General features: G+C 34.2%; 3 protein-coding genes across 7 annotated transcripts in view; all 3 read left to right on the forward strand.

The window, feature by feature from the left end:
* The first annotated feature begins 220 nt into the window (after nt 1-220).
* hoatz (HOATZ cilia and flagella associated protein) lies at nt 221-10,923 on the forward strand. Of its 2 annotated transcripts, XM_058777698.1 has the most exons (7): nt 221-294; nt 1,496-1,781; nt 2,009-2,044; nt 2,139-2,212; nt 8,712-8,771; nt 9,900-9,955; nt 10,789-10,923. In XM_058777698.1, the coding sequence occupies exons 2-7, from the start codon at nt 1,580-1,582 to the stop codon at nt 10,853-10,855; spliced, it is 495 nt and encodes a 164-aa protein (XP_058633681.1). In that variant the 5' UTR covers nt 221-294; nt 1,496-1,579; the 3' UTR covers nt 10,856-10,923. The 2 variants fall into 2 exon arrangements, with proteins under 2 accessions (XP_058633681.1, XP_058633682.1); XM_058777699.1 differs by lacking the exons at nt 8,712-8,771; nt 9,900-9,955; nt 10,789-10,923 and adding an exon at nt 6,363-6,879.
* A 298-nt stretch (nt 10,924-11,221) lies between these two features.
* layna (layilin a) lies at nt 11,222-18,187 on the forward strand. Of its 2 annotated transcripts, XM_058777695.1 has the most exons (8): nt 11,222-11,387; nt 11,763-11,780; nt 12,460-12,757; nt 12,827-12,984; nt 13,470-13,514; nt 14,618-14,704; nt 16,577-16,679; nt 16,766-18,187. In XM_058777695.1, exons 1-8 carry the CDS (start codon nt 11,222-11,224, stop codon nt 17,115-17,117), a joined length of 1,227 nt encoding a protein of 408 aa, XP_058633678.1. In that variant the 3' UTR covers nt 17,118-18,187. The 2 variants fall into 2 exon arrangements, with proteins under 2 accessions (XP_058633678.1, XP_058633679.1); XM_058777696.1 differs by lacking the exon at nt 11,763-11,780.
* A 944-nt stretch (nt 18,188-19,131) lies between these two features.
* Nucleotides 19,132-25,185, forward strand: part of sik2a (salt-inducible kinase 2a) — a 35,951-nt gene continuing 29,897 nt past the window's right edge. For 2 of the 3 annotated variants that reach the window (XM_058777254.1, XM_058777255.1), the window contains exons 1-3: nt 19,135-19,559; nt 21,093-21,209; nt 22,360-22,423. In XM_058777254.1, the coding sequence (XP_058633237.1) occupies nt 19,422-19,559; nt 21,093-21,209; nt 22,360-22,423 (319 nt within the window). In that variant the 5' untranslated portion in view covers nt 19,135-19,421. Of the gene's footprint in view, nt 19,560-21,092; nt 21,210-22,359; nt 22,424-25,185 lie in introns of all 3 variants that reach the window. The other variant, XM_058777256.1, reaches the window with a different exon arrangement.

Here is a 25,185-nt window from a genome sequence, read left to right on the forward strand (position 1 = left end):
TGATGAATTTCTTCAGGTAAGATTGACTAATTTTAAATGTTATGAGGGCTTTCGTTGTCTGCAACTAGTTATAAACTGATTTATTTGGCAGGTAAAGTTACCTATTGTTAAAAAGAAGCATTGCAGGTTCAACCCCACCTGGAGATGTGACGTCAGCAGGGTCGTAACAACAGTAGATGCACACAAACCTGAGAGTGCAGAAGCATTCCGTCAGGTGACTTCTCACTGAAAGATTCAAATGATTATTTCATATGTCTCAGTAATCAGTGGATAGTACTTGTTTCTTTGACTTGGGTATGTACTAAATTAGACTACACATTTTAAATCTTTATTGTTTTGCTGACTTTTTTGTTTGTTTGTCTTATTCCTTTAGGTTTACATGGTACAAACAGATTCATGTCTATTGACCTGTTGGGGTTGGTTTGTAGGCAGTGTTGTTAGCTGATTGTTTTATATAAACTATAATCACTAACCATAATGCCAACACAATGGCCTACAAGGAAACACAGAGCTGATAAAATGATTTTCTCCGTTTTTATGTGGCATATTGGTCTATTTGTAATTTCCATTTTTTTGTAAAGCCCATCTTTTGTGAAATGGAAAAAAAAAAAAACTCTGTTCTGCAGGAGACATTAGGATAAATCAATGATGGAATTGGACCCTTCCCGAGAATATACTGTGTGGTCATCAGGCAGTGTAGTTAGTTGATTACAATCCTTACAGTAATCACTAACCTCACTACCAGGTGAAGGCCAGTTATAAAACAACGTTATAATAACAGCGTGTTTTTACTGTTTTTTTGAGAAGTAAAATTTGTAATGCATACATCTGAAAATGAAATAAAGTGAAACAATGCCACACCGTTCTAATTTTTTTGATTATTTTGATTATATATAGGCTATAGCCTATCAAATATTTCTCTCGCGCGCGCGCGCTGTTTTTGGTTTGTTTGTTTTTTTGTTTGTTTTTTGTTGTTTTGTTGTTGTTGTTTAGTTTGGTGCCTGTATTTACAGCTGTGTATTTCATTTTTATATAATGCTGATATAGCCTACTATTACCAGACTATAGCCTACTTGTAAAAAAAAAAAAAAATTAAAAAAACACTGCACAGTGTTAAACAAAAATCTTAAAATAATAATTACTTTACAAATTCTACTTAGGCTAAGTGTAGGGTAACAATATTACTGTGCAAGTTGTGTATTATAGGCTACAGATTTTCATCGTAAATTTTTCGGTCATTCATACATTTTACTCAGAAAACACATTCTACAATTAATTTTAAATATTGTCCGTTAAATTGTCTCGTCTAATAGGCTATTAGTAGAACTACAGAAACTAACAATAAGTTACTTAAGATTTGTATTATTATTAGTAGTAGTAGTAGTATTCCCGTAAGAAGCATGAATATCTCGAGCATGGATGTAGTAGGCTATTAGATATCTATGATCTCGAGTCCTCCTTTCTTTCTCGGTAATTCTTTACTTCCGTTTACTAGGGAGCGTTTGGTCACCTTGGCAACCGTAACACATCCACACATGGCTGGTCACCTATTGCTAGAACAGCAAGCTCGCTAACTATTATGACTGAAGAACTAGACGAAGAGGTTTTAGACAGTCTTGCCGAAATCGACAAACGTTATACAGTATTTGATGGAGCGTCGCAAGAAGATGTGGCATATGCAAAGGTTTTCTGGAACTCACTTTCCCTGCAGCCACCAATAGAGTCTCGACTCGTTTCAGCTGATATCAGGCAGCGGCTGAGAGCTGCGAAGACCCCGCGCTGTAAGTGTGGCGTTCAGTACGAACGCCTATTGAAGTAACGTTACATTGCAAACTTGTATGAACGAGCAGTAAAATCATAAGATAAAAATCATAAAACAAGACTATGTGAACCTCGAGGGCCAGAGCTTGTTTAGGTCTATATAAATATGGTTCAAACTTTCTGGTGACACATTTAAAGAATTTAAAACCAGATAAAGAAGAGTAATCCTTTGTTGTTTTATTTTTAGCCACAAATGCTACTGCAAAACAAGCGTCATGGTCAAGTAAGTATTGTATAGGTGTTTGTCTGAGCTTATTGTATTGTATTTTTCTTAAGTATAATCTACAATTTGGCCTGTTTGTTTGCTTCCTTGGTAGAGAGGGATGAGGAAATCCAGCAGGATGCTTACTTGAAGCAAAAGCAAGAGGAGAGACAGAAATACATGGAGATGGTGAGGTCTCAGTGGTACATTAACCCGATCTCATGAATGTGCGTTTCAATGGCTTACTATTTATACGCAGAAATCGACTTTGGCGTGCATATGATACGCAATTGGTAGGTTTAGGGGTGTGGTGTAGGTGCGTATTATATGCACGCAGATGTCAAACACGTGCGTATGCTATACACGCCAAAGTCAGTTTCTGCATATAAATAGCACGTAAATACAAAAAAACAAAAAAAAATTAATTCGTGTTATTGATCGCATTTTCATGAAACCGGGCTGTATCTCTGTATAAAGAGTGTGTAGACTAAAGGCCCGTTCACACCAAGCACGATAACTAGCCAAAGATAACGATAAAGTTCTCAATATTAAAGAATAGCAGAGTCCACACCACAACTATAACTATAAAGGCACAGAGAAACGATATCGTTGGAATCACTTTCAGAACGATTTTTATTTTCCAGCTGATAAACGATACAAACATTGACATCCAATCAGAATGCATCCTGCTATAACTAGCTCCAGAATTTAAAGCGGCAGACGCGCGTGAGTTTAGCATAAACAGACCATATCTTTCGCTGGTGTGGACGCTAATATCGTTATCTTTATAGTGAACGGGGCTTTAGGCTATGTGTGTGTGTGTGTGTATATATATATATATATATATATATATATATATATATATATATATAGTTCAGTGTTATTTCAGTTCAGTTCAATAACTGTGCAAGGTTAATAAATTATAAAACAAGTTCACTTCAGCTTACAATCAGCTCTACAGAAGGCAATAATGTTGTTATTCAGCTCAAGTCAGTTCAATAACAGTGTTGTTGCAAAATTTGTCCATTATAAAAAAAATCAATTCAGCTATAAACCAGCTCCACAAAAAACAATAGTTTCTGCATTCAGCTGGATTCAGTTCAAATTTTGTTATCAACCGATAGTGTCAGTGCAGTCAAATCAATCAGCCAAGTCTTTTAAATCCCCTAACAATAAATGTACTTATTTAGCATTAGCATAACTGTAACTGTATGAGCTGTGGTCTCATTTTTGAATGTAACCTCAGTCATGTCCCAAGGAGAGATGTTTCTTACCTGTACATTCCCATCTACACTCGACTTTCCTATAAATAAAAATAAAATAAAAAGTCGGACAACATCCCTACCAAAGAATCACCTTTTTAAGGAGTCAAAGCACTTTGAAAAATAATAATAAGAAAAAAAAATCCGTGCAACAAGGTTCTTGAGGGAAAAAAGTATGGAACAAAGTGAAGTTGATTGTTAAGAGGTAGTGAACAAAAATGTTAAATGTAAATTTGTAGATTTTAATTCATTAATTTAGAGATTTTATTTTCTGTATTTTAATGAATATTGTACTTAACAGATGGTTTTATGCAGACAATGGCACTTGCTGTACATATTGTGGGCACATGTGCTGCACTGCACCACAGCTCCAATATGTGACCCTGGACCACAAAACCAGTCTTAAGTCGCTGGGGTATATTTGTAGCAATAGCCAAAAATACATTGTATGGGTCAAAATTATAGATTTTTCTTTCATGCCAAAAATCATTAGGATATTAAGTAAAGATCATGTTCCATGAAGATATTTTGTAAATTTCCTACTGTAAATATATCAAAACTTCATTTTTGATTAGTAATATGCATTGCTAAGAATTTCATTTGAACAACTTTAAAGGCGATTTTCTCAATATTTGGATTTTTTTTTTTTTTTTGCACCCTCAGATTCCAGATTTTCAAATACAGTAGTTGTATCTCGGCCAAATATTGTCCTATCATAACAAACCATGCATCAATGGAAAGCTTATCTGTGACCATGGACCACAAAACCAGTCATAAGTGTCAATTTTTCGAATAAATAAGATTTCCATTGATGTATGATTGTCATGATAGGACAATATTGCTACAAATATACCCCAGCGACTTAAGACTGGTTTTGTGGTCCAGGGTCAAATTTAGTCAACTTTCAGATGATGTATAAATCTCAATTTTGAAAAGTTTACCCTTATGACTGGTTTTGTGGTCCAGGGTCACATATGACAGCTCTCTTTAGGATAGTTGAAACGTATGTGTAGTACAGCTGCTGTGTGTTTAAACAGAATGACCATAAACTCAATACACTGCACATGTAAGAATGTCAAGTAAAAGGACTTGATTTAATAAGGTAATTAGCACTTCTGAGAAACAAAAACAATAAGAAAGATTGAGAAATGTGGCATAATGTGGACTAGATGGCCCCTGCTTCTGTCTTGATTCTCCCTTTGCTGTGATCTGTATTTCTAGACAGTGCATTACAGCATAAAGAGCTAATGAGCCAGCCTGTCGAGGGCTGTTATGGATCTCTAATGATAGATGATGTGAGATCAACGGGGTTTCTAAGTGTAGATCTGGCAGGCTGGATTCACCAGTTTAACAACAGCCACATAAGCAAAAAGACTCTCTGAGGGAGCATCCCAGATAATTTAAGATCACAACATAAAATGGAACTCTGATATAAAGTTTTTAATGGTACTAAAGCAAGTATCACTATTACATGTTAATTATAGTTAGATGCTAGGAATCTGAACACACTCATAGCCCTAAACCTTGCTCATCCTGCACCTGATATGCTGTGCTTCATATTACACGGCAGTTATTGTTCTGATTGATTGTACACGTTCAATGCTTTCAAACAGAGGTATCCGATAAGTCTGCAGATTTAATTTAAAGGCTTCCACTGCTGTCTGACTCGTGTAAATTTTCTCGCAGAGGAGTCAGTCGTAATGCTATCCAGCAGGCAGAATCCTTAAGAGCCTGCTTACCGCTCTTAAGCCCTACATTTGTGCGGTGATGAATCTCTCCGCATAGCTACTTTCTCTCCCAACATTGCACTAACCACATCTACTAATCAGATTAGCAGGAAATCACTGGTCTTGCAGATCAATTCATCTGTGTATAAGCAGAAGGAAGCATTGATTTGTCCCTTTTCGGGCATTGCTGGGGCAAGAAACTTGACATTTTGCTTTACAGACTAAAGATTCTGCACTTGCCACAGAACCTAAGCATACTGTGAGCATTAAGCTAAAAAATAAAAAATAAAAACTGGGCTCACATTATGCAAAATGTCCAAATATAATTTTCAGTATTTTTCATATAGACTTGGATCATTATAATCATACAAAGCTGAAATGTTTCAATAATAGTTGATATATCTATGAATTTTGTGTTTTTATTTAGTATCACGATTCTAGGGTAAAATCATTTACATACAGTGGGGTCCACATGTCAGAGAAAATATCATTTTATTTTTTAATCAGTATAACAGTTAAATTGAAAAATTATCATGAATGTCAGAATGTCTTAGTGAGAGCCCTTAATGAGAGAAGCACTCCAGCTGTGTGAACTCCACAATACGTAAAAAACCTGGTTATCTTATTCTCCAGCATGATATTCAGCTTCAATGGAATGTGTACTAAAGTGCATCTGACCATCTAAGGAGTACACTTGTCACAAATTTTGTTTTTAGTCACCTTAATAGTGCAGAATATTATAATCTAAAAATATCTTTATTGAAAATAAAAATGCTTAATGATATTTTACAATTTTCAGTTTATTTCCTAATCAATTGGACATCACTGTATATGTATAAAGGAAATGTGTTCTAGCTGGTTGCTAAATTTATACCATTTGAATCACTTTTTTTGCCATCACTGTTTAATTTAAATGGTCCTGCTGCCTGCGGTGTGACATAAATAAAAAAGACATAATACATGGAGTCTCTCAGTTAATAAAAACTGTAAGTTTAGCAAAGTTATTAAAAATAACACTAAAACTATTAAAACATCTTTGTTAATTGAAATAAACCTATAAATAAATAATTAAGGCAACCTTTTCATTTTTGTTTAGTTTAGGTTGAAGCACTAAAAATAAAATAAAAGTTCAAATAAAAAATAAAAAATAAAAAGTGCAAAAGGACATAACAAAATTAGTAAAATTGTAATTAAAATGAAAACTCAAAGTTCTTTATAAAAAAGCTAATTCAAAATATTAATAAAAAATTATAATAATGTTTGTTTGTTTGTTTGTTTTTTGTGCTTATGTACTGTAGATTATAGTGCTGCACCAGTACAGTTAATCATCTCCAATGTGTTGTACTCTAGCCTTGGTGTTCCATGTGCTCTTCACAATCTGGTCAGTCATTCATCTCCTTGCATTTGAAGATAGCATGTTCATCAGGGCGGTGGGCAGTGCCCTCTCTGTAATGTCTGCTTTCCCACTGTGAGTAATCAACCTGGAAACCCCAAGATGGATGGCCCTCTGGAGGACAGATCCATTTTATGAGATTACTCTTAGCTAATTAGCCTCATTCCCAAAACCTCTGAATCGAAGGCTTATTCATTGGAGGTTTTTTCATAAAAATTGGCTTTGCCCTGTCAAAAATGCCTTAAAGTCTCTGTTCTATATTGTTCAATTATTGTAATGTTTAATATAATGTGGGAAAATGTAATCATACTCCCGTCTGCTGTAATGTGATTTTCCCGATGTATTGTACTGTTCCACAACTCCATTTGATTTAGTTGTATGAGTTTTAGCAGATTGCAATATGACAGATGTTTACACTGGGTGATAATAATCAACAGAGGCATTACATTACATTATTATAACTGATTAACCTGCCATAAAATGACATTGGCTTGAAAAATGGTTACAGTGTACAAGCATGTAATGGGTTTAATGAAATGACATTAAGTGCGGCCAGAAACTATGGGCGCTAAATCAAAATTATGAGGCTTGTTTAGTAAGTGCAGCTGTTGACTGCTATACTCAGACAACTGAGCCTATTCAGCAGTGCTGTTATACTCAGTAAAAGTGTATGTATCATGCACCATCTTTTACAGATGGGCATCAGTGTAGGTGTTGGTAGATAAATTCAGTAACTGATATATGCAATGTGCCCTGGTTGTGCATTTGTATATATTTAGTATTATTTAATTTACAATTAATTAATTTTTTTAACTATTTTTAATTAATTAACTATTATAATTAATAAAAAAATTGTAACCATTTTTGTTGACTGAACTAAAGCTGAGATAAAATACAAATATTAGATGGAAACAGTTAAGTTAATTGGTAAACCAACATTTCTCATTTAGTATTTATTTTAAGATTAAAGTGATAGTTTACAAAAAAAAAAGGAAAAGTTATTCCAAACCTGTATGGATATGACCAAACAGTTCATGGTAGCCATTTACTCCTCTTTTTTTTCTTCTTTTTTTGTTTTTTTTTCCATACTATGGAATTCAATAGCTATATACCATCAACTGTGTGGTTACCAACATTAAATAAAAACAAATAAAACTTGAAACTTGAACTGAAATAAATATAAATTAAACTATGGTGGCCGAGAGAGCTCAACGCACTGCAAATTAAGAAAACATCTTCATCAGTTTGACAGCGCATGTGCTGCAAATACTCACAACCTAACCAAATACGAATGGACTGAAAATACTCACAGACTACATCGACAATGTTTAAGGGAACTGCAACAAGTGATTAACCTGGGACATGCTTATAAATGTCTGCTCTGAAAGGTGAGATTTTTGTTTATTTTAACATCCTGATTATATGATTCCTTAGCTTTTTTTTATATTATTATTCTATAAATAAACAGACGAAATACACAGTTACTGTAACCGTGAAACATTATGTAAGCTGGCTGCTTTTACAACTTCCCTTACAAAAATCAACCATGGTTTTACTACTAAAATAAATAAATAAATAGCCTATATATTATATATATTTATTAATATATAAAAATGGTTACTATAGTTAAACCATGGTAAATTAGCCACACTAACCATTTAACTATGGTATTTGTACAACTGTGGTTATACTAAAAGTCACTATGAAATAAAATAAACATGATTACTTCACTTTTACTATAATAAAACTATGGTTAACTTTTGTGCGCATTGTTAGGGTCCCCTGTTGTGGTCTGTGCTACTTGCAGAGTGTTTTTATGTTTGGTTGTCTATTTGCGGTGTGTTTCTGTATTTAGTTGTGTTGTGAGTATTTGCAGCACATGCGCTGTTAAACTGATGAAGATGTTTGTCTTAATTTGCTGGTGCTTTGTCTTTTTGCATGTGTTTTCTTAAGTTGCAGCGCACTGAGCTCTCTCGCCACTGTATTAGACCTAAATAGTAATATTAAAATAATAATAGTATATAACAACAATAATAATAATAATAATGACAAAAACACAACAAAATTCCCAAAAGATTGAACTAAAATTAAAATGAAAACTGAAAGTATGAAAATAATAGCTAATTCAATAATAATGAATCTGAATAAAAACTATAGGCTACATAATGCTAAAATGACTTTGATGTTTAGTAATTCTAAAATAATGTTTGCTTAAATAGTTTTAGTTTCATGATAGTATTATAATTCAACCTTTATGCAGTGTACCCTGGCTGTGCATTTACTTACATATTTTATTTTTGTGTTAGGCCAAGAAACGAGAGCAGATTATTGCACTTCTGAAAAAGCAGAGGGATGAGCGAATTAAGGTAAGAAATGTACTTGGAAAGAAGTACTTGGCCCCATTAGCTTAAAACATCCGCTCAGGTCTCTCCATTCAGTTTATATCAGCCTAAACCTCGTCTCGGGTCTTCTGCTAGCACAGCCACTGCATATTTGGATGCTGCAGGACAGGGTTCCTCAGACAGCCAAGTGTTTTATTTCTCTCTTATTCATTAGAGTGCTCTCTCTCCCTTCCTCAGCACTTTTTCCCTAGAGCCTCAGCATTTCTTAGGGCATCCTCCCCTATAGAGGAGGGGAGAAAAGGAGGGGTGGGCTTCCTCAAGACTTTGATGTCTCTCTGGGGAGCAGCCTGATGATTATGAGGTGGTGGTGCTTTATCCAGCCCCTGCTGAGTACCTCACAAGCCTAATACAAGCTGCACTGAAGTCAGTTGTTTTAGTTGTGTTTATTCATTTTGGTGGCTGGGATTGATGTTAAGCATCAAGCATCAGTTTTAGCTGTATAATATACAGAGCTACATATTTTATGATACTGGTAATAGTTTTCAAATTTAGGTGTCAGTACTTACAGTATATATACATACACTTTTTTTTTAAATACTTTTATAAATAAAATATTTTCACTCAGATATTGCTAGTAAATTTCACAAATAAAAGAAACGGCAAGTTAATTACATGTGAATTTTTTTCTTTACATACACAATAATCTTTAAGTTAAAAAAATATTGTTTACAATGTACATACCTCACTGTTCAAACATATGCCATCTTTTTTTAAGATTAAGGATGCATTAAATCAATCAAAAGTATCAGTAAAGACTTATAATGTTAAAAAGGTTTCTAATAATAAAAAGAAGAATAAGAATGACGATAACCAATATTTACAATGATTTCTGAGAATCATTTGACAATGAGGATAAAATATTAATATATAAAACAGAAAACAGTTATTTTGAATTTTAATGTTATGTATTACATTACTTAAAAAAAATATATTGTAAAACAATATTACTGTTTTTCTGTACTTTTGATCAGCCTTGGTAAGCATATCTAATTAAAATTTTAACTAAAACTGATTTAAATTTGTATGTCATTTTTAGTCCCTTGTTTTAATGTCATGCAGAATTGATACAGTTTTGATGTATATTCTCAACAGAAGGAGATTATTTCCTACCGAAACAAAACAAGACAAGGCAACCAAGTGGAAAAAAGGTATGTTATTTCTCTTTTCTGTGAGAGATTAACATACCTGATTATAATTTCATCTGGAAAATGTTCTTTCACTGTATCTTTTGCGACTTATGGACACCAGCGCAGTAAACTTTTCACAATTAAAGGTGATGGTACAGTGCAATGTATTACTGCATTCAGTAAAGTAATAGTAATTGTGTGCTTAATAGTAATTTACTGCTGTGGACAGCAAAAGGGTAGCTATTCCGCTGATGCTGCTACTGTAAATCACAGCCAGTTATAAAAGGGAAAAGCACAGGGCCTCAAGTATTATTTAAACAGGTAAACTAGTAATGGGCAAAATGGTTTGTCAGCTGGAAAGAGAGGAAAATTACTGACAGTTTCTAACATTTTCATTATTGTATGGATTCCTAGCCTACTAAAATTGATTTCCAGACCCAGTGATGAAGGGTTATTGGAAGACCAACTTAAGCTTATATTGAGGCTTGGATATTGATCTGAAATCTGTCTGATCTTTTCTGCTCTGCTCTGTACAGACAGCTCAAACCTGCATTGATTACCTGTCCTATTATCTAAAACAATTCCCTTTCTGATAAATGCATCATTGCAAAATCCTTTGCTTAATGTCATGTAGGAAGACTTTCATTAGCCTGGTAGATTGGTTTCTAGCAACATTAAGTTAAATGTGGAAGCATGACACATATTACAATAATGCTCAGATGAACTTGTTTTCTGCATCTAAAACAATGCAAAATAGAAAATGCATTTTCTTTTGTATGAAATAAATTCAAATAAAGTTTTCTATAATAAACCAAATGGATTTTGAAAACCCTGAAATCATTTGTTCTGTGTAGATTGGCTCCAAAGACCCTTTCATCATCTGTGGAAGAGGACCAGAAAGAAGTTCAGAAGCTCCAGTAAACATATTCATGATATTAAAGAACATAATGTGTAATTTTAGAATAGTAAGCAGAGCAATGTATAAGATGTTTTCTTACAATGCAGCTAGACAATATGTGTTTATCATAGGCCTATAAAAACTGTCGGTTTGTCTTCAAATATAAAAATATAGCCTAAAGACCAGTAGCACTGTGTAATTGTAATCTTTTACGTGTTGATATCTACAAAAAGCCCATGGCGTGTTAGTTACTGTCATTTGATGACGTGTTGTGATCGTCTGAGCGTTCGGTCACGCGCGCGCGTCTCGCTCTGGACGTTCACAAAGACTTCAGCGGATAACGGGGCAGGTTATCCGGTTTCTACTAAACGAAGCTCTCCTGGTGCTGGATGTTCTTTTTTTATTATTATTTATTGGCTTTTCATTGTCTTCCTGAAATTACTTTTAAGTCCCATGGAAGTTTGATAAAAGGTGATAAAATGGAATTGATGAGAAAATGTGGCTGCGTGCTGGTTTTACTCAGCGTCTCCGCGTGCGCGTCAGAGCTTCTGGGCGGTAAGTTACTCGACTGTTTTAAAATACTAAACTATAGATATGATATTAGAAAGAAAAGCTTTCTAAGCTGAAAAAGTTTTGACATATTTTCATTTTTACCTTAGTGTCTCGTGTGCATTGACAACCTTCTTGGTAATAATATAGAAACAGTTCTCTATGGTCATTTTAAAAGATTTTGCAATAACTTTTTTCTGTTTTTTTGGGGAGTTTTCCCCACTCACTTAGCTAACCGACTCAATCGTTTCTTGTTTAATTAATTTTAAAGAGATGCTTGAATATAGGAAGTGACTTCTTTAGATCATGCTTTAAGAGTGGCTGTTTTCTCTCCTCACCACTTGTAAACCCGATGTGTTGTCTATCCTCCCTGTGGTGCAGACATTTACGAGCCCAGAGGTATGTTCTGCCGCAGACACTAATGGCTTTCACTGAATGAAATGACAGCTCCATCTCATCCCATGTCCACATATTTCCATCCATAGAGCGAAATGTAATCATAATCATAATTGCATTTCATTTTATCTTTAAATATTTACACTCTCAGGGAAAAGGTTCTTTGAACACCCTGGCCACGTTTTCAGTGAACTGAACATCAAGTGGTGATCTGTCATTCGCCACACAACGTTATTAATTTTCTTTGTGAAAGGAAAACGCTTTTTTATAGCCTATTGGGAGTCCCTGGATTTGCGGATTGTCTGAAAAACCCATGCTTTATAAAAAATAATCAAATATATACATGTGAATATGTGTACCTAAAGGGCTTTGTGCATGAATAATTAGATTTTCCATTTTTCCATTTACAATTATAGCTGACATTTTGTACTTACAGTCACTCAGAGTACAGAATGACTTTTCAGTGCTTCAAAATGTGGTTTGTTTTTCTAACACAGTCTTTTGTAAGCTGAGGTTCAGAGTAGTGTATTGTTATGATCAGTGGAAAGGAACACATTGTTTGTTCTAAATAAAACCGTGCTTAAGCGTTCCAAATAAAAGTACACAAGATGAATTGTAGGCTAAAACTTAAATAATTTTACATTCCATTGACTTTCCTAACATCTATAATGTGTCTCTCAAGGCCAGCAAATATGCAAGCGTGGCACTGAGAAGCCCTGCTATAAAATCGCCTATTTTCAAGACACTCGGCGTAAACTCAACTTTGAAGATGCGAGTCGAGCCTGCAGGAGTGATGGTGGAGACCTTCTCAGTATTGAGTCTAAGACTGAGCAGAGACTGATAGAGACCTTCATCCATGAACTGAAAGCATCAGATGGAGACTTCTGGATCGGGCTCCGTAGGGATCAAGGCTATGAGGAGATAAACAGAGACTGTCCTTCTCAATACTACTGGCTGGATGGAAGCCGAGCAACCTTCAGGTGTGGTGAGAGCCACATTAGACACATGTCCTTTGTAGGTGCTTTCGCTCATTGTTTTGTGTGTGACAGGAACTGGCACTGGGATGAGCCTTCTTGTGGGTTTGAGGTGTGTGTAGTGATGTACCATCAGCCCTCTGCTCCTCCAGGTCAGGGTGGACCTTACATGTTCCAGTGGAATGATGACAATTGTGAAACCAAAAACAACTTTATCTGCAAGTACACCAAAGGTTGGGAAGGCATGTTTTATTCAGTTGATTTCTTGGTCACTTAAGATTACAAATGATATAGCTCATTGATCTGAACAAACCCCCAATACTAAGCATTAAAATTCAGCATACTGTAACACATCCCACACTGTTTCTACAGACATGAATGACACATTCAAATAGTGCAGCGTTGTTAAGACAGACATGCTATTATTTTTCAAAGCAATTAGGCTTGTGATTTCCATCTGGTTCACAATGAAAAAAAGCATGAAAATCCAACTCGCTTACATTCCAGACAAGACCACATATCTGGAGAGCAGAATATTATAGAGATTTGAGGGGTGCTAATTTACCATTCACATTTTCTTCAGAAAATGTAGAAATTTATTTAAAAGTTAATATTTGTAGTATTATTTTCAGTGCTATTAGTTGCAATATTTGATTACAGCTTCCTAGAACATTAAGTGTTTAGTATATGATACCATGGTCTTCATGTGATGTTTCAGATAAACCTCCAGCACCCGTTCCTGCAGAAAATAGAACATTTGAAGGTAAGCTATAGGGATATTGTGCTTGAGAAAGTTAATTAATTTAATTATATTAATACAGTACCTCTGCATAATCAGTACAAATAATTTTGTTAAAACAATTTTTTTAAATAAGCATACCTATTGCAGTGGTTCACTGTAGTGCCTGGTTCAACCAGTAGAGGGCCTCAACAACTTCCCAGTGGGCCCCAAAAAAGGCCTGTGCACTACAAGGACAATAACTATAACTACAACTATGAAGTTTTAATAATTGTTCTAATTCTATGAGAATATGGATGTCCACATTACCACATTAGCTATAATGACACAGAGGAATCATATATATACAGTATATATATATATATATATATATATATATATATATATATATATATATGTGTGTGTGTGTGTGTGTGTGTGTGTGTGTGTGTGTGTGTGTGTGTGACCCTGGACATTAAATCTTAAGTGTAAATTTTTCAAAATTGAGATTTATACAAAATCTGACAGCTGAATAAATAAGCTTTCCATTGATGTATGGTTTGTTAGGATCGGACAATATTTGGAGATACAACTATTTGAATATCTGGAATCTGAGGGTGCAAAAAAATCTAAATATTGAGAAAATCGCCTTATTTCTCCTTATAGAAAAATTATAGGGCTTATAAAACAGACCAAATGGACCACTTATAACATGTTTCTGCAGTTATTTTTGAAATACAACCCCTCCTTGTGAAAGATCTGTAATGTTACATATAAATGACATTTTTGATAAATTTGGCGTTTATGATAAATTTTTCATGTTACATATATGTTACATTGGGCATTTATTTCTTAATTTAAAAAAATACATTTTATATTTTTTTTTTGCCAAATAAGTTTTTTTTTCTGTTTTGCTTCAAATATTGTTTTGAATGAAGGAGACCCTTTGAGTCAAGAAGGTTGAGGACCACTGGCCTAATGTTGGATGGATTAATTTTATTGTGCCATTTTGTGTGAATATGGGAAAGTCTGCATTTATTGGTTTATTTATGTGTTTGTTTGTTTTATACTTTTTTCTATTTGTTATGCAGCTGTATTGATGTCTTACATTAGATAATACCATAAAACCTATATCACATACATTACAGGTGCTCTTCCGACACCCAGAATACCCCAAAACCCCTCTGTCACAGAGAAGGATGATGGCATGAGGGTGGTCGTATCTGAACCTCCAGGTGAGTCTTGTTCTCACAGACAGGGTTGAAGACTGTCATGACATGAATACCAACACAATACAATGGGTTCTAAAATCTGAGATTTGTTTTTAAAATTCAAACCTGAAATACCTGGAGTAAACCTAATTTTACGATTTTGAAAGAATTAAAAAAAGAATTATGATGCAAATAAAAGACAAATATTTCAGCTTCTGCACTATTTCTACGTCACTAATGAAGTAAAACTTATATAATTGGTCATGTGACTCTTCGTAGACACGATCAGATGTTCCTGCTTCCATTGAAGCATAAGCTGCTCTTTGGATCATCTTCAATCATGATGCAAGTTTTCATTCAAATGATTATGCTGATGGTATAATTTGCAATAATGTCTATTGAAATAGAATTAGACATATTGTGGTCTCAGAAGTTTGGACCCCACTGTACATTGAAAAAAAAAATGGTGTGGAACAATGAATGAAACATGAAATATTTAAGTAAAAGTAGTATATAAAATGTAATATGGTGATTGTAAAATATACTCTTATTGGAGTTTTATTTACAACTTTGTTTACGGTATACTATGTGTTGACTTAAAACTTAACCGAATACCTGGTGTATTTTAAAGTAAAATCTAAAAAAAAAAAAAAAAAACTTTCCAGTTAGGACACAATAAATTGATTAAATGTTTTCCAGACATGCATAGTGTTACAAACAGTGTTGGGCAGTAACTAGTTACTAGTAACTTAGTTACTGTAATAATATTACTTTTTGCAGTAACTAGTAGTGTAACTAATTACTAATATGATTTCAGTAATAATATTACAGTTACTTTCCATAAAACAGCTTACTTAGTTGCTTTTGATGCCTCAACCCCGCTGATTTAAAATCCAACAATCAAATAATTCCTAGATTTATTTTCATGACTCGCACATGCACGTGATGTCCTCAGTGCAGCAGGCAAGCTTGGAATATGGAAAAGCTTACATTCAGCAGATAGAAATATTGCATTATATTGATTTTGTCAGGAAAAAAGATGATCTGGATCTGTTGTGTAAGTTGTGGCTATTTACTCTGGCATTACATCCCACCCACATCCCTCTGATCAGCATGTGGTACATTATATCAAAGACTATAGAATACCTTGATTATATTACTATAAAAATCTTTTTGGAAAATTAAACAGTTTCTTACAAACTTATGTGATTTGATCAAATACATAATGAAATATAATCGTATATGGGTAACGGAGAAATTACAATTAGCTTCAAGCTACACATGAAAATTAATGAGATAAATGATTGTTTGTAATAACTTCTGACTGCGATCCAATGTAGATTTTGGTCAAATGATGAGGCAGAAATATGTTGTTAGTAACATTCTAAAAGAATTTTATGTGGAAGATACACAGTTACAACTTCTGTGGGGCGTGAAGAAAAAGTAATGTAACTAGTAGTGTAACTAATTACTGTTGCCAGATGTATATAATATATTACATTCTTTGAGTAACTAGCCCAACGCTGGTTACAAAAGATTTATATTAAAAATAAATTGAACTTTCTATTCAGCAAAGAATGCAAAGAAGCAACGCAACTGTTTGATAATAATGAGATATTGATGATAATAAGATTTTTTTTTTTTTCTTTTTTTTTTTGAGCAGCATGTTAGCATGATTTCTGAAGGCTGGAATAATGGCTGCTGAAAATATATTAGAATAGAAATCATGTTACTGTATATTGGAAAAATTCCACAATATTACTGCAGCCTGGGTGAGCATTAGATACTTCTTTCAAAAAAAAAAAAAAAAATCTTACCAACCCCAAACTTTGAAAAGAAGTGTAAACAAAGACTTTATTGATCAAGCTAACCAATGTCCTGTTGCATGTCTTTCAGACAACGTTCTTAACATCGCTTACATTGTGCTGCCAACCATCCCACTTCTGCTGCTGTTGATTGTGGCGACGAGTGTTTTCTGCTTTAAGCTGTTCACAAAGAGGTGCGTTGTTTGACTGCTCTCTTTCTGTTCAGAAGCATTTTAAATATGATCAATTTGATGGCATACAACATCATTTATGCATGCAGGAAGAAACAACAGACTGAGACCCCTCCAAAGGAGCCAGGATACTGGGCCGCTGGAGAAAGATGCAACAGCCCGAGCCCTGACGTCTATAATGTCATCCGAAGGCAGCATGAATCAGACCTGACCGGCACACGGCCTGATATCAAGAACACTTCCTTCCTGGGTTCTTCTCCAGACACTCCACCTGGAGATTACGACAACTTGGCAGGCCGGGACACTGAAAGTGGTTTTGTGACACTGGCCAGCACTGAGAGCAGCTTTGTGACCAACGATTTGTATGACACGCTGCAAGGCCGTGGAAGTGGGAGATATTACAGAGACCAGGGATGGATGGATGAATTATATGGCTACTGATATGAAAGGTGAACATTAGCATTTAACTGCATATTCTCCCGTAAAAATGATAATAGCTGTTGATGTCTTACCCGAGTATTTCCTTGGTGCCAGATATCCAATATTATCTATATTTCAGTATAGGTTATCAAATCAGAAGGACGCTAGAGCTCAAAAGAGGCCTGGATGTGTGTACCCTGTACTGTATTGAATGAATGAGAGAGATTGTTTTATTTTAGTATCATTCATAAACCTTTAGTTTGTTTCTGTTAATATAGTTTTCGTTAATGTTTTGAATTCGATTTTTATTTATATTTTCCATTTCATTTTATTTTTTATTTAAAGTTTTAGCATTTTTTAGGGGGTTTTTATCAATATAGTTTTTAAGTTTTAGTTTATAGTTTTAGCTTATTTAGTTATAGTATTTTAGTACTTAAACTAAACAAAAATGATGATTGTTGCTTTGGCTGAGTTTTTTTAATATTTTGTTTCAGTTAGTGATTACGTTAAGGTAAGTAGGCTACATTTTTATGGTTTTAATTTTATTTTCAAACTATAATAACCCTGATTAGAGAAACTAATACCCAGATTTCTGCAGATCTGCCATTAATTTACTCTCAGTCAGACTTTCAGTGCAACAACATCTGAAGTTTGCAGGTCCCATATGATTATCAGATGTAGTTTCTTTTTTGTTTGTTTGTTTGTTTTTTTATTTTAGTTTTCATATGCTCCTATGACACATAAAATATCTATAACAGTAATACAGTAACACTTAGGAGTTTTGAATGCATCTTAAAGCCAAATTCTGGAGGATGAACACTCAAAGGTGGTACAATGTTACAAACGAGCTGCTCAACAAATCAGAATGAGATGCTCGGATAGCTTGTTTTGCCCTCAATGGTTGGTTTGCATGACGCTGTTATGCTGCTTTTACTGGATGTGCTGTATGGGGCTCAGTTATGTGACAATCTCTTGCAGACTGTGTTTTCCTGTGAAATAATGAATGATCAAACATCCTTCAAGTTCTTATATGCAAATATCGGAATGTGAATGCGGTGATGTGAAGCCTTAATAAACAAAAAACAGATGAATGAAGTTGAAACTAAATATTTTTACTTCCATATTTCGGCATCATTATCTATATTTATGTACACCAGTAAGCGTTTTTGACAGCAGGGGTCGCTCTCTGACAACATGCTCAGAGCACTGTACGCTCCGTAGATGTGCAGATCTACAGATGTTTAAATAAATGTACAAATATATGTTAATAAAATACAAGATTTTATGCCTTTTAAAACATATTTTATTTATTTGAAAATATATAGCCTATTTAAAAATAATAATAATAATAAAATAAAAATAAAAATGTTCTATAATATAGTCACTCCAAATAGCAATAGCCCTATTTAATGTGTAATCACAGTTGTTATTCGAAAATATTGCAAAGCCATTTGGTATGCATAATAGACAATATTATCTTTACATGCGTATGTGCATTGACTAGTCAACGTTTTGGACACTAAAGTCACAAAATATAAAACAACAATAGTGGATAATAATAACAACATGCATTATTATTATTATTATTATTATGTTGTAGTTGTTGTTGTTAGGGTTCTTTTTTCCACACTGCGGTGTTAAACAAACAAACAAAAATAAAATAAATTCAAATTATGAAGCAATGCAATGATGTCAGCTGCATTTCAAGCACAGAGAGAGATCTCTCGCTATCTATGCCTGATTTCTTTCTTTCTTGCAGTTCACGCATTGAGCAAAATCAGTCGTCTATGAAAAACGCATGCAGCACAAATGCATAAAAATCCCTACTTATATTTACTTGTGGTGTGGTGTCGCGTGCAGGATCTTTTCAGTGATTCTAAACAATGAAATGCATTTGGGTTTTCGAAGGTCAGATGTAAGCAACGGAGTTGAAAGTGTTTGTAGAGATTGCAATAGCCGCTGATTGACGTACGCAGTGGATAAGGTTGTCTTGGTGACACGCTGGTCGCGGACGTTGAAGCCGCTTTGTGAGATCCGCCCCTTTATAAAATCCCTTCAGCACTGACGTCAATGCATGTCGAGCGCCAGAACATCATTCCTCATGCCGAGCATCAGAGCGGAATGCGCTCTCATTTCAGTCATGTAGAGCCCTTATCTGGAAACGAAGACATGTGCAGGAGCCCTTCGCACCCATATGCCCAATTTGCATTTTAGCTTTGGCATTAGAGACATAATCATACCTGCCACTTGAATTGCTCTGTATGAGCAGGTGAAGGTGGCCAAATCATCCACACACCTCTTTATCCAGTAGTTCACTAGAAAACTATGGTCATGGCCGCCCAGGACCAAAAGCCGTCGCAGCGGGCTCCGGTTCGTGTGGGATTTTATGATATTGAGCGCACGCTGGGAAAAGGCAATTTTGCAGTTGTGAAGCTGGCGAGACATCGTATCACGAAATCTGAGGTGAGTAACACACTCTCTCTCACACACACATACACACGCTCACACACTAGTGTTTTCAATGCACATGCGTTTGTGCAATCAAAAAAACTTACATTTTCACTTTTATCATTGAAGGATCTATAGAAAATGTTAAGCCTAAATATTTGGAAGTTGTATTTCAGTCTGTGACAAATGTGGTCTGCGAGATGAAAAATGGAAACATCTTTAAAATATAGTTTAAAACACATGTGCTAAGTTCTCAAATTGTAATGTGATACTTGTATTCACGGTTATTTTTGAAAAGCGTTTATACAGTTTTGCACAAAGAAAAAATTCAATGCCTTTTATTATGTCACGTGGTGTAACCATCAACTAAAAAATAATAAAAAAATATGTGTGCAAATAAATTGTTCATATATTAATGTTATATATACACATATATATATATATATATATATATATATAATGATTTGTTTTTTAAAATTATTATAATTTCTTGGGGTTACTCCATTTGACTTGGACAAAATGTGGCTTGCAATAAAATAAAAAAAAGTCAAAATACTGTATGTGAAATTTAAAAGAAAAAACCCTCTAAAGGGGGTCCTCTGATTTTTGTCACATGACATTATGGATTCCTTCATGTTGGTGTCACCATACTGACTTTGACTTGCCATACAGAAATTTGATTATTAAAAATATTAATATTTTAAAATTTCATTTCTTCACTAAAAAACTACTTATGATAATGTTTAATCATTTTAATTAGACTTTTAAATATAACATTTAAGCATTTCTTACTTATGTTTTCATTTAAAAATCAAAAAATGTTTTCGAGTTTTATATGAATTGCTTTTTTAAATATATTTTTGAATAGCTTGAATAGATCAAAACAAAACAAACAACACTGACCTTTAATATCTAGGACACAGTGGAAAATTATAAGTGGAAGCATTTTTTGCATGTTCAGATTGTTGTTTATCTAGATGAAGTACTTAAATTGTGCATTGCGTAATGTGTATTTTATTTAAATGACAGGCACTAGCTGGATCTGCCCTTTGTTTCTCTGTCATTAGTTTGGATTAGTATTACATTGTTGTTGTGCTATGAAAAAGGCCAGTTTACTCTCTGAACTTGAGTTGTAGAGTGACTAAGAGCTGCAATCAAGATCAGTTCAGATAAAACCAAACAAGTAATGCAGCTTCCCACTATTTCTCACTTAGTAGAACAGCTGTATATTCAGTTGCAGTTGCATAATTTTAAAAGGTGCTGTAAAGTAAGACGTGAGAAAGGAAGCGGTCTGTGAGCAAAGATTTTTTTTTTTTTTTTTTTTTTTACTGTATTACAACTATAAAGTCTCATATAAAAAAAAAATGGCATATGCCTAAGTGGTCTTTTGATTTTTAGAAAGGTACATTATTACTGTTTCATTGTATTGTTGTTTATTATTGCAGTGCAACTCAGTGGATAAATAAATTCCTTTATTTTTCTGTTAACTGTAAATAACGAATAACAAAAGCTTATTACAACTAACATTACAGTTTTGCTGAATTGCAGGTGGCTATTAAGATCATAGACAAGACCCAGCTAGATGCAGTGAACCTGGAGAAGATCTACAGGGAAGTGGAAATCATGAAGTTGCTGGACCATCCTCACATCATCAAGCTTTACCAGGTACTGCATAATCATTAACGTGCATATTGTGTGTTCTTGTGATAAACCATCAGCTGCCCATGCAAGCAGTTTGATTTGTCACATGTATTAGCATTTATCCTATGAGACTACTGTTGAATCCAGGAGTTTCATCCGGGTGCTTTATAGGGTTAGTCTTGTTAGGTTATGTAAGATTTTTAGGTCACTCTGGGCCTGGATGCTGAAAGTATCAACAGCTGCCTGTGCTGTTACACAACACAAATACAGCATCAGCAGCAGTCCAGTTACTTCTACCAGAGGCAGTGCTCATGTTGTGATCTGTCTGTCTGGTATTAGACATTATACATTGAGCAGTTTTTTGAAAGCTTTCTGTTCCTTTGGCAAGTTTTAATTAACAGTAACATCATAATACATATTATTATTATTATTATTATTATTATTATCACTGGTTCACTTATTCACTTGTTTGGAAAAAAAATAAGGGGGGAAAAATGATTTGTGTCCAAAATAATAATATTATTATTCAAAATAATAATAAAAGAACAATAATAATCAATAAATATTAGTGCAATTATTTAATTGACAAAATGAATATATTTTTATTATTATATTTATAGTATTAATTGTTATTGTATTGTAAGTGTAAAGTCTCAAGCTCAAATTTTGATAGTATGAGGTAGTAACATACTTTTTTTTTTTTATGTTTGATAGTTGTGTATACCATTTTACTGAATCATTGCTACATTGATGTACCACAGTATTATAATATGGTACACCAGTGTACTTCAGAGTGCGATGGCAATATCATGGTACATGTCCAAAAGACAAGGTTATGCTATGATACTTTTGTAAGTGCGCTCAGAGAGGACAGCAGCATAGAGAAAACAGCTTAGTGAAATATTACACCTATGCATCTAAAATAATATCTATAACATATTATTGACTAAGTGTGAATCACTTGTCATCTTCTCCTTTGCCTCACACAAAAAAAAAAAAAAAAATGATGTAGCATTGTTTTCTCACTTGAAGCCAAGTGTGAAAACTTGTGACAGGTGAAAATGCTGTCATTCTCTTGTGCTCTTCTGATTTTTGGGATTTGTGGTATTAATTGCATTGCCATAATCATCCCATAATCATGCAATGAATAATTACATTTCCTCTCTTTCAATAGGTCATGGAGACCAAAAATATGCTCTATCTAGTCACAGAATATGCCAGGAATGGAGAGATATTTGGTGAGTGCATCCATTTCCATACATCTGCAAACAAAAGTTCATTTCACTCTTATCCATATACTCACCCCACACTGTTAAGTATTGCATGTGCTGTGCATACATGCCTGCATTGGATTGAGATCATTGGTCATACCACATTTCTGCGTATTTCATCCATCTATACGCTGATTCACTCACTTAAAGCCTAATGGATGAGCTGAGCACATGCTATTTTTTGTGCTGTGATGATTAGCGGTGTCACCTGTAATGGAAAAAGGTCCTGGTGATTTAGATGAGAGCTACGTGACCAAAGAAACAATCATCTCACCCATAACAGCCCCATGCCGTCACGCTACCGTCATACTTAAAAGACAGTGAATGAGATTTATAGCCTCATTAAGGGGCAAAAGGTTGCCTTTGACAAAGCAAGTGAAAGAATATGATATGACTGCTGCTGCTAAAAAAGAGGATTAAGGTAATAATTTACAGAAACATCCTTGTGATTTTACCAGTACGTCTTCAGTTATTGTCTTATATACTGCTTGTATTTGATGGCATGTGTGCTGTGTTCTTAGCGCACGTACGTCAGCCTACTCTTTGTGCTGTATACAGTATGCTTGTATGTGAATATGGAATATTACATTTGCCAAAATGTACAGTATGCGAGAGATCACACTATGTGGAATACTGTTTCCCAGCGGTTGTCAACTTGTGGATCACAATATCGGATATGTTCTCATAAGGTCACAGACTGCGGTTGCATAATATATAACTAACCATATAACTGTGCATATTCAGGATAGCAGAATAAGCACAGTAGGCCTGCCAGTATTGGAAGTCCCCTTTCAGTCACTAATTTGATCCCTTAATTTAGAAGTCATATTTGGTAATCAAAATGACATATCTAAAAATGTCCTAATATTAGGATTAAAATTAATTGTTTTACTTCATTTACAACAGCTCCACTTTCACTCGGTTAACTGAAGGGACCCACTTATATTTACTGTGTATTTGCATTTAAATTAAATTAGCCCTATTGAATTAATCACTTGATCATTTGGTACAATCATTTGATGTAGTTTTTGTGTATATACATGTTTTTTGCATTGTGTGTGTGTGTGTGTGTGTGTGTGTGTGTGTGTGTGTATATATATATATATATATATATATATATACACTGTATATACATGGGCGACATTTGGGGGGGCAAAACAAAGGCAACCTCTTTAAGTTATTCTTCACTGCGCTGTACTGACACAATGCATTGCAATATGGTAGTGCATTGTTTTAAGGCATACATCCGAAAATATTTTTTTGTGCTTTTTTTTTTCCTTGCCCTCCCTGACTCGGGAGTCAAATGTCGCCTGTGTGTGTGTGTGTGTGTGTATATATGTGTATGTATATATATATATATATATAAATAATAGAATTATTTTGGACTTAAGTACATAGTAATTGAAAACACCAGTAAAAGGGACCAATTCTCACTATAAACAAGTTGATTATTAGCAAGCACATTGCATATTGGCTGTTTATTAGTACTAATAAAGCACATATAATGCCTTATTCTGCATGACCGTATTTTTGATCCATTAAACCTACCCCATACCTTACTAACTATTAATATGCTGCAAATTAGGAGTTTATTTTGGGAAAACTCTTAGTTAATAGTGAATATGTTTTCCCTAATCACCTAATATAAAGTGTCTATAGGTAGAAACGCTAATGATATGAAAAGCCCCACCTCGCAAGATGACAGGATTGGTTACATGTTTGTGATTGGTTACAAATGCGTTTGGTACACTGCTGTTTTAAGAAGAAAAATCTCAGAAATGGTTGGACTGATGATTCTGAAGGTTTTAGTTTGTCTTTAAGCATATTGAAAACAACAGACAGATATTATTTGACTTTCACTGCAAGTATAGGGAAACTGTTTCCAATATCTATTGTTTTTGACGTTATAGGATGTGCATCCAGTCAAACATGATCAGGATGTCATGCTCTCATTCTTTAAAAATACATGGAAAAATAATGCCTGCAGTGCATTAAATGGGGGTGCATTGAAGATAAACATGGTTTGTGTTTGTGCTGAGCACAGTGAGTTTTGTGTGGTGAATTATTGGCTTAGAGAGCATGAAACCATAATAAAAATAAATAAATTGTGTGCAATAAACTGTTTTGGTACTGTATTTGGTACTATTGCCTCTTGATGTCCTAGAAAAGAACACTGTTGAGAACCACCCGCAATGCACTGAGCTTCCAAAAGTAAATTTACCATCTTCTTTTCAGACTGCCACAAGATATTTTACATACAACCCCAACTCCAGAAAAGTTGGGACATTTTGTGAAATGCCATAAAATCAAGAATATGTTATTTGTTTATTCTCTTTCACATTTATTTAACTGACTAAAGTACAAAGAAATTTCCAATGTTTTCACTGGCCAACTTAATTTTATTATGTTAATAATTAACGAATTTTGATTTTGATGGCTACAACACACTCCAAAAAAGTTGGGACAGAGGCATGTTTAACTGTGTGAATTCACCTTTCCTTTTAATTACACATTTGAATCATCTTGGAATTAAGTTTTGCAAGCACACATCACATCCACATGTGTCTACGGAACCACGCTGTTGTAGCACATGCAGAATGAGACCTGGTATTGTCTTGATCTAATAACCATGGACTTCCCATGAAGATGTCATCTTGATGGCAGTATATGTCTCTGTACAACCCCAATATATGCCTCCATGTCAATGGTACCTTTGCACATATCCCAGT

The sequence above is a fragment of the Onychostoma macrolepis genome, chromosome 05, assembly GCF_012432095.1.
Source record: "Onychostoma macrolepis isolate SWU-2019 chromosome 05, ASM1243209v1, whole genome shotgun sequence".
Classification (NCBI taxonomy): Eukaryota; Metazoa; Chordata; class Actinopteri; order Cypriniformes; family Cyprinidae; genus Onychostoma; species Onychostoma macrolepis.